This window comes from Doryrhamphus excisus, linkage group LG6, assembly GCF_037039965.1.
Source record: "Doryrhamphus excisus strain RoL-2023G ecotype Guam linkage group LG6, RoL_Dexc_Guam_v1.1, whole genome shotgun sequence".
Taxonomy (NCBI): Eukaryota; Metazoa; Chordata; class Actinopteri; order Syngnathiformes; family Syngnathidae; genus Doryrhamphus; species Doryrhamphus excisus.
In genome coordinates this window covers 21,216,117-21,231,769 of record NC_136362.1, presented here as the reverse complement: position 1 = coordinate 21,231,769, position 15,653 = coordinate 21,216,117, and the positions used below count along the sequence as shown (strand labels likewise).

The window sequence follows — 15,653 nt, the reverse complement described above, 5'->3', positions numbered from 1 at the left end:
CGGCAAAACAGACAATATCGGATAATATTGGATATCGGCAAAAAAGACAATATCGGACATAACAATAACAACAATCACGTTAGTTGAATACTTTGAATGCGGACACATTTTAGTCAACACATTTACTGAAAAAAGACATGAAACTAAAGTTCGAGTCAGGTCCAGAGTAATTGATGTCCAAGTCCAAGTCGAATGGAAAGTCATGGAAATTGAATTGAGTGTACGTAACTCAAATCCATGTTGAACGATGAACAAAAGCAGTGACAAGACGCTGCTCACACATTTGCACATGCAAACCTACCTTAGTGTAAACCCCCCATGAGAGTTCAGTCTCCGTCACCATGACAACAATCCCAAACATTCCAAAGATGAGCGCGTAGTCACTGAGCCGCTTCCGCTTCTCAAACAACGCCCTCCGGTGGCCGAGCTTGTAGCCAATGTCCCTGTTTTTCTTCTGTGGCGCCCTTCCTCCACCACGCCCGCTGCCCTCCCTGACCAAGCTCTCATTGGACGCCTTGCTGGGGTCTTCGCCGCCATTGCCCTTGGACACCACCACCTCCAGGCCAGAGCTGTGCAGCGTCTGCAGGGGTTGCGTTTCCGAGTCAAGCTCCGCAAGGTTGCGGCGCGACGAGGACGCCAGACTGCCCACTAGTGGTCTCACCACTCCGCCATTGTACTTGCAGGTGTTCATGGCTATCTGAGGGAGTCGGCGGCTGCTCTCGGAGAGGGAGGGCTTGGATCCAGCATGGCTCAGCTTCTTCTTCTCAGTAGTAGCCTATAAGGGGGAATTCAGACAGACACATACACATTTCATTAGAAACACCAGATGAAGGAGCTACAGTACATATTTTTTTGCTGTTAAATCAAAGCGGCCTGTTAAGGGCTGAATCTGATGTTGGCTTGCGTGCTTCAAGAAAAATGCATCAAAGTTGCTCTAAAACAAATAAATAATGAATGTACCTTGATGTATAAATAAAAGTATATAACCAATAGTGGAGACTAAAGTGCAGAAAATTGAATCTTTGCGCAGCACGAATTTAGATATGAAAGATTGATGCTCAGCATGACCCTGTTTCCTGTCTCTCCCTGCTGAGATGAGCAGCAGGCCGCCCAATCCAGAGGAAAGCACCTTGTCCAATCAGGCGTGCTGCAAGAACCCAAAGCGGGATCCCACCTATTTTAAGACTATAACAAAGTGAAGCATTTCTTTGCAAATATAGAGTATATTTTACATCCTTTCTATTTCTCTATGGAGATAACAATGCAACACAATGAGTGTAATGTTTCTCGTTTAAAAGCAACAAAAAGTCTATCCGTGCAAAGGTTAGAAGTGAATCTATCTGCTTGTCTATCCTGCAGAGACTTTGGCAGATTATCTAAATGGGTTATGAAAACTTCACACGGAACAGTGCCTTTTCTGAAACAAGTTGGGGTGGTGTGATAGCACCGTTGGCCCTCTTCATTAGCCCCGACAGAGCATCCCTAATGCCTTTAAATGTGCTGGTGGGAATAAAGAAGAACGGCCCTAATGGAAATGTACTAACTCCAGTGCTGTGATGCTATCGTCTTGTGCATATTGTGGCTCTATGAGAATAGGACAGGAGGTTAAGGATTAGTGTTTTTAATCCCCTTTTCTGTGTTAAATTGCCTTTTAATCTGTGCCATTAGGACCTTTGTACACTGTCAAGTATGTAGGGTAAGTGAACTTTGGCTTGAGATGAGAGGAAATCTACAAAAAGATGCGAGATTGACAATGAATTTGCAAAATACAGTGAATTGAATATATATCATTCATTCATTTTCTACCGCTTATCCTCACGAGGGTCGCGGGGGTGCTGGAGCCTATCCCAGCAGTCTTCAGGCGAGAGACGAGGTACACCCTGGACTGGTGGCCAGTCAATCACAGGGCACATATAGACAAACAACCATTCACACTCACATTCATACCGATGGACAATTTGGAGTGTCCAATTAACCTAGCATGTTTTTGGAATGTGGGAGGAAAACGGAATACCCGGAAAAAAGACACTCATGCACAGGGAGAACATGCAAAATCCATACAGAGATTCCCGAGTGTGGAATCGAACTTGGGTTTCTTAGCAGTGAGGCCTGCGCTTAGTGAATACATTCATTCATTCATTCATTTTCTGCCGCTTTTCCTCACGAGGGTCGTGGGGGGTGCTGGAGCCTATCCCAGCTGTCTTTTTGGCGAAAGGCAGGGTACACCCTGGACTGGTGGCCAGCCAATCACAGGGCACATATAGACAAACAACCATTCACACTCACATTCATACCTATGGACAATTTGGAGTGGCCAATTAACCTAGCATGTTTTTGGAATGTGGGAGGAAACCGGAGTACCCGGAGAAAACCCACGCATGCACAGGGAGAACATGCAAAGTCCACACAGAGATTCCCGAGGGTGGAATCAAACTTGGGTTTCCTTGTTGTGAGGCCTGTGCTTAGTGAATACAATGTCTGTTAATTATATACAAAGATTCTTCCATGAATCAATGCAATACAGCAGACATTGAGAATGTTGACGTAGCAAGAATAATTGTGCCTTTCATCTTACAGCAGCACTAGCATGCTCTGCTAAACTAAGCTAACCCAGCTTGCTTCCTTTCACGGGCTGTGAGAGGAGTTTTTTACAGGATGCTGTATCAACATGTATAGTCCGGGAAAAAGCGGGTGGGGGTTAGTGTTTGTGACGACATTCCGCCATGATTGAACAGTCGGCAAGGGAAATACAACAGTGTTTCATTCACAGTCGTATCAATTTCTGTGATATTCCATGTTTAACAGTAGATTCTGTTTTTATCGGCCAACTCTGCAAATATAAGCACAATTCTGTTTACGTGGAAAAACCATGGGGCCCCATGTATGTGGCTGAGGGAGGACAGGGTACGAAAGTTGGGTTTGCTGATGTTGTTTTGGCGTGGTTCGGCCTGTTTTGTTGACATTATTGATCGACCACTTCCTCAAAACTGACATGCGGCCAGTTTCCCAAGGGAGGGGATCTTCACAATGTCACAGTACATGGTGGAATTCATGTTTCCCTCATGAACCGCGGTTCCCCATAGTGGTCAGCAATCATGCAGCCCCAGACTTGTGTAGGCAGCTACAGTATTTAGACATAGTTTTGAGCCACTGTCGATGGATTGCAGCTTTAAGCTGTACGATGACTACTCCAAAGTACATGAAAATATATTTCTGCAGTAGGGCGGCACGGCGGTCGAGTGGTTCGCGCGCAGACCTCACAGCTAGGAGACCAGGGTTCAATTCCACCCTCGGCCATCTCTGTGTGGAGTTTCCATGTTCTCCCCGTGCATGCGTGGGTTTTCTCCGGGTACTCCGGTTTCCTCCCACATTCCAAAAACATGCTAGGTTAATTGGCCACTCCAAATTGTCCATAGGTATGAATGTGAGTGTGAATGGTTGTTTGTCTATATGTGCCCTGGGATTGGCTGGCCACCAGTCCAGGGTGTACCCCGCCTCTCGCCCGAAGACAGCTGGGATAGGCTCCAGCACCCCCGCGACCCTCATGAGGATAAGCGGTAGAAAATGAATGAATGAATTTCTGCAGTATGGTATTGTCTCTTGACAAGATGTACTGCAATGAAATAGGAAGGGTGTACAACTTTGGCGAGACACTGTAAATCAATCAAACATTTGCATAACCTGGCTTATACTTTATACTTTTACTCCTGCACTTAATAGCTTAGTTCCACATCAAGTACGAGTGTATGACTGAACCCATGTATTTCTGTGAGGTACACAGGAAGGGGAATAATGCTGTGTACTGTTTATCCACAGAAAAGAAGAAGCTAAATCCTGAGGTCTGTAATTGTAAATACCACCATTTAATTTGTATATTGATTTGAAGAATAAAGCTACGTACAAAATATACGCTATAAGCACCATTCACTGACATGATTACCCAAGCTGGGGCCTGGCTGACACATAGTGGATATTGATTGGGAAATTAAACCACTATACCATTTCATTGAAAGCTAATGGAGAAGGCCTCTACAATCAATTCTGGTAAATATTTCAAATGTCTTTATGAGTACATGAACTGATTCCTAAATGTTGTAGTATCTCAGCCTGTCAGTCATTTAATGTGTCAAAGATGTTGTGCACTTCCAAGACTTTATTACTGATGAGTAGGAAATAAATATCGCTTGGAGTATTTTTAGTCCCAGTCAAACTTCTTCTGCTTTTCAGATGTGCTTCATATGCAAATTTAGCCCCTTGACTGATGTCTGATAACAAATCTAAGACATCAGCCAACACAACATCTTTTTTGTTTCACCGGAAATGTGTGTGTGAGACGCTGTTTTCGTTTTTTATACTGTCAGAAAAGGCCCGACTTTGAAACAGATGAAACTACTACTATTGACAGAAGATGACAACAGCAGTTCAGACCGAGCAAAGTACTGCTCACGTTCCATAGCGTTCTAGTCGTGTCCCAGTTAAGCAGAAATCCCAGAAGATTTTACAAGACCGGGTACAAATGACTTGACTGCTGTCCCATTTCAAAGTTCTTCTTGTTCAAATGTTGTACTGAGTTAGAGTACAAGCGAGATTGAATCAGCATCCATTGCAAATATGTGCTACAATTACATTATGTATACATTGTAGCTCTATTTACGTCTGTTTTTATTTATTTATTTATTTTTTTATTTTATTTGGGCAAATATATGAAATATTACAGTGCACTTCTTACATCAATCAAAATATAACTTTCCATTATTCACATTTGTATTCAACTATCGGATCACAAGCCCAAAAGGAGTCGGCAGAAGCAAAAGCTTATAAATGCCTACCCCTTTTTGCAGGATATAATCATGTTCATGCCACTGGCTTGTTTTCCCCTGTTATTATCATTTTAATATTATTATTGTTATTATCATTATTATCATTATTATCATTATTGTTATAATCTATCATTATTACCATCATTATAATCATCATTAATATTACCATTTCCATCATTATAGTTAACAATTTTTGGAATTTTTTTAAAAATTATTTAATTTTACAGACTTCCTTGCTTCTCGTAGAGTGCTGTATCATTCCATCTGTTGTTTTCTGAAATCCGCAGTATTTGTGCTTTTATTGTCAATTTATTAGCCCACCTTTTTGCAACATTTACATATGATTTTCTGGATTGCATGTGTCTAATCTTGTGCATTAAAAAAACAAGAACTTGAGACTGTGTCTGAACAGGTGACCAACCCAAACATCAGTTTCTTCTTGTTAAGCCCTACCTGAGGTTCAATTTGTAAAGGTTAAAGGTTTGATATGTTTGTGATTTTATTTCACTGAAGTTAGACTCGTCTCGTACGGTTGCACGTACAAGTGCGTACAAGAGAGCTTCTTGTCAAACAAATTACCTACAAGTCAATATTCCTATCAGTGTTCGCTGTAGATTTCAGATGGACACTGACTGATTAAATGTTATTGTACAATAGATCGCTGTAGATCTCCTGGATACTGAACTTCCTACTACAACCTTGGTTAACGCTTTACTCCCTGTACTCCTGGTATCCATCCAGCCATCTCTTTTCTAGGTTGCGAGTATGCTGGAGCCTACCTCGGCTGTCTTTGAGCGAGAGGCGGGGTACACCCTGGACTGGTGGCCAGCCAATCACAGGGCACATATAGACAAACAACCATTCACACTCACATTCATACAGCATTATTCCCCTTCCTGTGTACATCACAGAAATACATGGGTTCAGTCATACACTCGTACTTGATGTGGAACTAAGCTATTAAGTGCAGGAGTAAAAGTATAAAGTATAAGCCAGGTTATGCAAATGTTTGAAGTTGTACACCCCTCCTATTTCATTGCAGTACATCTTGTCAAGAGACAATACCATACTGCAGAAATTCATTCATTCATTTTCTACCGCTTATCCTCATGAGGGTCGCGGGGGTGCTGGAGCCTATCCCAGCTGTCTTCGGGCGAGAGGCGGGGTACACCCTGGACTGGTGGCCAGCCAATCACAGGGCACATATAGACAAACAACCATTCACACTCACATTCATACCTATGGACAATTTGGAGTGGCCAATTAACCTAGCATGTTTTTGGAATGTGGGAGGAAACCGGAGTACCCGCACAGAGATGGAATTGAGGGTGGAATTGAACCCTGGTCTCCTAGCTGTAAGGTCTGCACGCTAACCACTAGTCCGCCGTGCCGCCCCAGCCCGTATTTAGTATTATTATTTTGTAAATTTCAGTGTTGCCAAATAATATTTTATATTTATATATATATAATTATATATATTTTGATGATCTTATAATAATAATAATACATTTTATTTGTATAGCGCTTTTTAAAATACTCGGACACTTTACAGAAGAATGGAGTTGAATAAAAGCAAGTAAACAGAGTAAAAGATACATAAAAATCCAACATTCATTGGTTAATACACAGTTAAAACATGAGTGGGGGGGCACAGCAGTCAGATATAAAAAGTTAGACATTAAAAACAGATTTAAAGAGGTGGGTTTTTAGATGTTTCTTGAAACTGGGAAGGTCAGGGCAAGCACGGAGTGAATGGGGCAAAGAGTTCCAGAGGGTGGGGGCAGCGATGGAGAAGGCTCTGTCTCCCCAGGTTGGGGATCTTGGTCTTACAGGGGAGTGCCAGGAGGTTGGAGTCTGAGGAGCTAAGTGTACTGGGAGGATTGTGTGGATGGAGCAGGTCTGTGAGATATGGGGGGGTGGGGGGGGGGGTCAGATCATGGAGGGCTAATTTATAATTAAATATACTGTATATAACATTTTATGTTTATGATGTTCGAATGAATTTTATCCACCAATATTTTCCATATTGTTTGTCTTCTCAGACAACCTGAAGAGTTCAGTTGTCAAAGCTGCGTCCATCCACGGTGAAAACGGGTTTGACGCTCCAGAACCATAAGCTAAAATAAATGCTAAGAAATTTTTATTGATACTGTATGAGCAAAGGCTCCATGATATTTTGAGATGCAGTCTAACAGCAGCCAATGGATCAACGTCTTCATAATGTTAATTGTTAATTAGCATTATTGACTAGATGGGTATACATTAAAGAACATTTTTTTTTCAGAACCTAGAAACCTTGAAGTATAAGACCCAATAGAGTATGTACCCGTAACGTGGTTTCCAATGGCCAATTACATGATGATACATTAGAGTAAAAAGGCCATGTTGTGACAGTCAAGGACCAAAGGGGGGCCTGACATGTAAAGAGAGAATGTTCCAGGAAGGTAAAAGGTAAATGAACAGGGGGTCAAGGCTGTTGTTACATCCTCAGCTTTCCCGTGGTCATCCATCATGATGGCAGGAGAAGTTGGGCCTAAATATTGGCAATTTTCATTTGTGAAAATATGTCAACGTCACAATAAAAGAAATGTATTCTACAGAGAAATACCTCAAGGTTTATAGATAGATACTTTTTTGTCGGTCCCCATATCAGATTCCAAAACGCTAAGCCACTTTCATCACTTTTCGCATTTCCCGACTGAAACCCGACTAAAGAGGGCGGCAGAAGGGCACCGCAGGCCAACGTCGCTCCTGTTGCTCCCGCAGCAACGACAGAGGGAGGCTTGCCTGTCCAGCCGACCAATGGCTCAATTTCATTCTGAACGCCACGCAGCATCCAGCCTCTATGAAATGGAGCCTCATAATCAAATTGAAAAGCCTCAGTGCAGAACAGTTTAAATGAAGGCAACTCCCTGCCTCACTCTTCTCTCTCTCGGCCTCCTTCCTACCAGCTCAGATGGAATAGAGAATCCTCATTGTTTGCTAATGTATGCCATTACCATAGGCTTATGCACCTCAACAATATTGGGATATTTGGTCATTGTTTCGTGTGGCCGAGTGCAAGTGAACATACCGTACAGCAGGGGTCTCAACACTAGAACACTAGTTTGAGGCCCCCGCCTTGATATGAAAGTTTAATGTTAGTGCGGCCCGCGCAAGTTTGATATGGATGCTGTATGGTATCATGTACCCAGAAAAAATTATTACGTTTGATTAATGTTCATGTTAAAGGTTAAATAACTGTTAATAGTTATCCTCCCTATCCGTGTGGAAGTGGTACGTTTTTGGCTATTTAAGTTTAAAGGAAATAACTTGAAGGCTACCGTTTAGGTCGCTAGCTCTCTAGTTTGCGAGTTAGCATGTGTCTCAAGACCCTGCAGTTGCGCAATATGTTGTAAATAAAAAGAGTATAAATGTGACTATAGTCGTGTTTTGTCATGTCTACAGGGCTCTAATAATGCTTTGTTCATTTTAATCTGAAAAAAATAATTTGTCTACCCACCAACTATATGTGGTTTCTTAATTTTTAATTATTTGCCCTTTTATTATTATTATATTTATTTGTTTATTACTGATTGATTGATTTTCTTTATTCTTGATTTGTTTATTTATTTTTCATCTTATTTTGTGTAGAAAAATAAAAGTTAAGATATTTGAGAACAGTGGAATGTTTTATCAGAGCTTTTCTTGTAGAAAATTGGAACCAAAGCGACATTTAAAAAAAATTTTTGTTTTTAATAAATGCGTTTTTTTTTTTTTTTGGAAAACCTGATGCGGCCCAGTCTCACCCAGACCCGAGCTCCAGTGGCCCCCAAGTAAATTGAGTTTGAGACCCCTGCCGTACAGTATGTGTGCCGGTTGAGCTTGTAAACAGCTCGGTTTGTTTGACAAGGTGCACGTGATTGTACTTGAAAACAGCCATTACCATGAGACTGGTTTGACATGAAAGAGGAAGAGGAAAGAGGAAGGAGCATCACGGCAAGATTGAGCTGGAGCAACAAGGGGGATGTTAGAAAGAGAGTAAAGAAAAGAGGCTCAGTAAAAGCGAGGGAACACGGCTCTCCGTGGGCGTCATTGCCAGGCCCTGCTGTGATTGAGGGGTGGGGGCCACGCTGTCCAGTTTCTCCCTGCACGCTGGACACTGTCACGTTTCTGTGACAGGCCAGCAGGCATCAGGACCGATGTGTCCATCTCCAACCAGCATGTGGATCATTACTCCTTGCTGGTGAGGTGTCTGGTGAGGTGTCTGAAGCCACACATTCATTAACCAAACTCTCCCTGAGCGCCACAAAAACAACAAACATTTCAACATTGGAACTGTGCAGCACAGGAACAGGCTGCATTTTTAATATTTAAAGAAAAATGGAAATACTTTGCACTTAAAAAAGAAGAAAATGAGTCATTAATTATAATTTGTCATATTAATCAACCATTCTCCAAAGGCATTCTCCAGAGTTGCCTTTGCCAGGCTGTAAAGCTCGTACTGTCTTCTGTTTATTCAACAAATTCATTGTTTTCTCTGGATTTCCTACAAGATCCTAATAGAACTGTTACAAAATGTGAAGAACACATAAATATCATCTGCGCAGGTTTGATCGTGTACTGAGTTTATTCACGAAAGTTGTTTTGGGTTGGTTGACTTCAGCTCAACCAACCCAAAACAACAACGTCTCAACTTAACCCTTTATAGGGCCAGTAACCATATATGGTAACTTTAAAAAATAGGGTTTCCCCATGTCTCAGCAAGGCAACAGAGTCATGTGACTTTCTCATGCCAATCAGTCAAGATCAGACAATGTCACAGGAAGTGACATCATGGGCTGTGATCAATCAGGAGTGAGCCAGAGAGTATCAAACTTCCTTCTTCATTCAGAAGTCGGAAATTGCAATTTTCTGACGCTTGGGGTCCGACACTCTCGGCCCAAACATGAAAACTAACCATGATAAGTTGATGACAGTCACTCTAACTACAGTACCTCTGTTGATGTCACCTTGTGCAGTTTGATCTGTCCCTTTTCCATACCCTAAATGGACAAGGAACCGTATATGGTAACTTCTTTGATCTTGATTTGTACCCAAAACCTGAAACTTTTTTAAAAAGTAAAAAGAGAAAAAATGTCTTCTTATAGCCCCCAATAACACTGAAGGATTGAATTTTTAAGTATTTTTAAGTATTTCAGTGAGTGCCCTATAAAGGGTTAGTTGGTTGCACGAAGCCCAACCAGCCTGACCAGACACCAATTAATCAAGATGTTTTAAACATTTACATTGAGTCCAAGCAAAGCATTTGTTGGTGCCTGCTGAGGTGCTGCAATCACGTCAGCCTCCCTCTGGCTCCCTCCGGTAGACAAAGGCAACATTGCAGTGCCATTCATCCATTTTCTATATTGTTTATCCTCACGAGGGAGCCTATCCCAGCTGTCCTTGGGCGAGAGGCAGGATACACCCTGGACCGGTCGCCAGCCAATCACAGGGCACATATAGATGCCTGAGCGAGGAACCGAACCAGGGCCTGTGTGGCAGTGCCTTCCATCCATCTATTTTCTCTACCACTTGCCCTCCAATGAAGACTTTGCTTGGACGCAAGGCATGATGGGAAAACTCGTAACTATTTTAACTCATATTGGTACTTGTAATGTATATTCCCTAGCTACTTTTTGAATGTTAAGTTGCTGTGTGATGAGTTTAGTGCTCTTTGTGAGATGACACCGTGAGTCTGACTGTTTGCAATTTCCAATCGCATAATTTGCAATTATGCCATTTAAGCCTTTCCTCCATTTTAGTCAAATGAGTGTTGTCCGTTGCAATGACTGTTGACAAGGGTAGTTTTGACTTCCTGAAGATAAACAATGACAAGAATCCCAAATGAAACATATCTGTGGGTATTGACAGCTCATTGTCAATCACAGCTGGACTGTTCAGGTTGTCTTAGAAAACCTGAACAAGGTGAACAGTCCAGTTGTCCTGAGAATACCCACTGATACGTTCACCCACTCTCAGTGAAAATGAGGCCTTGCGGTGTCTCTTATACTATTAGTGGTCTCTATGGAATCCCTGAAGGGAAGAAGCCAATACAGCACCTCATCTTATTCCGACCAACAACAGAATTTACAGAAGCACTAGACAATAAAAAAAAAAAGAACCGCTCACACACAAATCCAGTTCAGCATTGGTGTTGCTTGAGGGACGAAATAACCTTTACTGAGGTGAAGAGAGAGACGTACAACATGGCATAATATGACAACAATGTCCAGTTCAGGACTGACTTCTTAAAATGTCACTGCAGATACCTAAGTGGCCAGAAAATATAGGGACATACCATCTAATCCAGGGGTCTCAAACTCAATTTACTTGGGGGCCACTGGAGCTAGGGTCTGGGCGAGACTGGGCCGCATCAGGTTTTCCAAAAAAAACCAAAAAAACGCATTTATTAAAAACAGAACAATGAATAAACTTTGCTTTGTTTTCAATTTTCTACAATAAAAGCTCTGATAAAACATTCCACTGTTGTCAAATATCTTACTTTTTATTTTTCTACACAAAATAAGATGAAAAATAAATAAACAAATCAAGAAAATCAATCAATCAGTAATAAATAAATATAATAATAATAATAAAACGGCAAATAATAGAAACTTAAGAAACCACATATAGTTGGTGGGTAGACAAATTATTTTTTTCAGATTAAAATGAACAAAGCATTATTAGAGCCCTGTAGACATGACAAAACACGACTATAGTCACATTTATACTCTTTTTATTTACAACATATTGCGCAACTGCAGGATCTTGAGACACATGCTAACTCGCAAACGAGAGAGCTAGCGACCTAAACGGTAGCCTTCAAGTTATTTCCTTTAAACTTAAATAGCCAAAAACTTACCACTTCCACACGGATAGGGAGGATAACTATTAACAGTTATTTAACCTTTAACATGAACATTAATCAAACGTAATAATTTTTTCTGGGTACATGATACCATACAGCATCCGTATCGGGCCGCACTAACATTAAACTTTCATATCAAGGCGGGGGCCTCAAACTAGTGTCCTGCGGGCCACATTTGGCACGCGGGCCGCGTGTTTGAGACCCCTGATCTAATCCATTCATTCATCAATCAAAAGTCAATGTATTGCCATGTATTATTACGCCATGTTCTCTGATTGGTTTGTCGTATTATGTAATTGGTTTATCGTTACCAGCGTATGTATTACGCTTACCCAAGTAGCACAACATTTGATAGATTTTAGATATAAAGTGTATCGGCAATTTTTTTTAAAACTGAAAGGACAAATTGCGGCAAATACAGTAGTTGTTCCCATTGTATTTGTGTGGAATGTGAACACAATATGTCGGTGAAGCTCGGGAGCAGCTGAGCTGTTATACTGAGTGAGTTATGACCTCTTGTGATTTGCAATGACTTGAGAAGCTCGTTGAGAGTTCTCTTGTAGCTTGTGATTGCCTGCTGCCAAAGAAAGAGCTACCGTTTCCTCGCTGACTTGCGACCGCTCGCAAGTATTTAAACGATTAGTAGTAGTTGTGAAGTATAGGAGACATTAGAACATGGCCAGGTGTCTTTGGACCGTGGACTGGTCGCACTTCACAATAACGTACACAAAATAACAGTAGTTAGAGGAAGTAGTATGAGGAAGGCACCGACCTAAGTTCCTCATTCGTTCTTTATTAGTTCCTCAGTAACTTTGTGGGCATAAGTTAGCCGCACCGCGTCAAAGTTAACAAAAAACGTATATGCTTAAACACTGGAAATTACGGTAAACATGGACTCACTTTGTGGTCCTGGTGTATTTGTCGCAATTCCAAGGATTTTGTGCAACCGGAGTCAACATTTTTTTTGAACCTGAATGTTCATACTAGAGTACCATTGGATACATACTGAATTTACATCTACCAATCAAAGTGGTTTGTGTTGCATTTGAAAAAATGGTAATTGTACTGTAAACATGAAAAAAATCAGATTCAGGTCACATGTCAACAAAAGAAATCTGAATAATCCCCGAATTGGAGAATTCATTGGTCATTTGGATAAATGACTGATTCCAGAATGCCCTTGTCTTCCAGCTGTTCCCCAGTCCGCAAAGCCAAATCCATAAAGGCATTCCATCGACACACTTCACAATGTGAAAGAAAGATCTGTGAAAGCTGCAAAGAAGGGAGGATATCCATATTTTCAATATATGACATAGCTATCCATGGAGGGTACAGTGGTATGAAAAAGTATCTGAACCTTTTAGAATTTCTCACATTTCTGCATAAAATCACCATCAAATGTGATCTGATCTTTGTCAAAATCACACAAATGAAAAAAAGTGTCTGCTTTAACTAAAACCACCCAAACATTTATAGGTTTTCATATTTTAATGAGGATAGCATGCAAACAATGACAGAAGGGGGAGGAATAAGTAACTGAACCCTCTGCCTAAGGAGACTTAAAGAGCAATTGAAACCAATTTTTACCAAACAATTGATGTCAGGTGTGTGCCCAATCACTGATGAGTAGCTTAAAGCTGCCCTGCCCACTATAAAACACACATCTGGTAAGAATTGTCTGATGTGTTGTTGATTTGTATAAAGCTGGGAAAGGATACAAAACCATCTCTAAAAGTCTGGATGTTCATCAATGGACAGTCAGAGAAGTTGTCTACAAACGGAGAGAGTTTGCCACTGTTAATTGTCTGCCAAGGAGTGGCCATCCACCAAAGATGACGCCAAAAGTTCAGCGTAGAATACTCAGAGAGGTAAAAAAGAACCCTAGAGTGTCTGCTGAAGACTTCCAGAAATCCCTGGCACAGTCCAATATCTCTGTGCACACATCAACTATATGGAACACAATGGCCAAGAATGGTGTTCATGGGAGGACTCCACGGAGGAAGCCACTGCTGTGTAAAAAAAAAAACATTGTTGCTTGTTTAATGTTCGCAAAAAGGCACTTGGACACTCCACAGAAGTTTTGGCAATATATTTTGTGGACTGATGAAACCAAAGTTGAATTGTTTGGGAGGAACACACAACGTCATGTGTGGAGGAAAAATGGAACAGCTCACCAACATCAACACCTCATCCCCACCATGAAGCATGGTGGAGGATGTATCATGGTTGGGGGCTGTTTTGCTGCCTCAGGGCCTGGACAACTTGTAATCATTAATGGAAAAACAAATTCCAAAGTTTATCAGGATGTTTTGCGGGAAAACCTGAGGCCGTCTGTCAGACAGTTGAAGCTAAAAAGAGGATGGATGCTGCAACAAGACAATGATCCAAAACACAGAAGTAAATCAACTTCAGAATGGTTTCAGAAGAACAAAATACACGTTCTGGAGTGGCCAAGTCAAAGTCCAGACTCGAACCCCATTGAGATGCTGGGGCATGACCTCAAGACAGCGATTCATGCCAGACATCCCAGGAATCTGACTGAAGTACAGCAGTTTTGTAAAGAAGAATGGGCCAAGATTAGTCCTGATCGATGTGCCAGACTGATCTGCTGCTACAGGAAGCGTCTGGTTGAAGTTATTGCTGCCAAAATATTAAATGGGGCACAAAATATTAAATGTGATGGTTCAGTTACTTATTCCTCCCACTTCTGTCATTGTTTGCATGCTATCCTCATTAAAATATGAAAACCTATAAATGTTTGGGTGGTTTTAGTTCAAGCAGACACTGTTTTTTCATCTGTGTGATTTTGACAAAGATCAGATCACATTTGATGGTGATTTTATGCAGAAATGTGAGAAATTCCAAAAGGTTCAGATACTTATTCATACCACTGTAAGGTATAGCAGGTATGGGCAAGATGTCGAGCCTGGACAGGTCGCCAGTCAATCACAAAGCACATTATAAGGTTTAGTCTTCATATTGTTTTGTTGCTACCAGTACTGTATGTATTATATTAAAATGGAACAAGATATTCCGTGTCTCAGCCTCTCTAGCTTACAGTCATTTGCTCTCTTGACTTTCAATTAGAGATTAAAAAGTTCCTAAAAACACAACAAATCCTCCGCAGAGAAGAAGGACACAGACATTCCCTTTGGGAATGTGTTATTGTGAGGCCTAATAACACATTGTGCTCAACAGAGACTCAATGCTATGATAATTAGCTTTCAAAAAGGTTACCGCACATCTATCTACTCGTGTGAGAGTATGTCTTTAAAAGTAGGTCCTACAGAGACTGGGGTTTGAAGTGATTGGGGGAGGTCACGAGCACTTTTCCTGTGGGACACCCACCACCTCATGAGAAACAATTTCAATTTCCTGCAAATTATAGGGATGGGTCATTAGAAACTTCATTTGTAGATTGGGGCCATAAAAGGTGGAGTGTGCTTGATGACATGTTGTGCAATTTGAACCTGCTAATTGTGACACTATCATATCTAGCCCTAATTGTCACCAATACAATATGTATGTCTTAAAGTCTAGTTTGTCAATATATCTTAGTTGTAAGAAGATGATTTGTGGTACAGTACGTAAATGTTATTCCAAACGGCCGACGAATTGACACCAATCCTGGTTCATGTTTGCTTCAGATTTTTTTTTACCACTGACTGTCTATTTACATCTTCTGCCTCCAAAACACACGTAAACAACTACACACCAATGCAGCAAAAAAACTAACAAAACGTTTCTAAAGACTGATGCGTTCCACTAAGACCAGACATGCAATTAGAGCAGTGCTTTTTTGAGCCACGGCACGTTTTTTACATTGTAAAAATCTTGTGGCACACCACTAACCAAAAATGTTCCAAAATGTCACCACGACCTCACACGTGCATCAATAAGTCTATGGGAGGAACAAGGTAGGTGTTGCCACACGGACCAATATT

The 15,653-nt window shown here is 41.2% G+C and overlaps 1 protein-coding gene across 2 annotated transcripts in view; it reads right to left on the bottom strand.

Annotated features, from left to right (window-relative positions):
• kcnn1a (potassium intermediate/small conductance calcium-activated channel, subfamily N, member 1a) overlaps positions 1-15,653 on the bottom strand; it is a 75,213-nt gene that overhangs the window by 39,282 nt on the left and 20,278 nt on the right. For both annotated transcript variants that reach the window (XM_058066528.2, XM_058066529.2), the window contains exon 2: positions 302-775. In XM_058066528.2, coding sequence (XP_057922511.2) covers positions 302-775 — 474 coding nt within the window. The remainder of the gene's footprint in view (positions 1-301; positions 776-15,653) is intronic.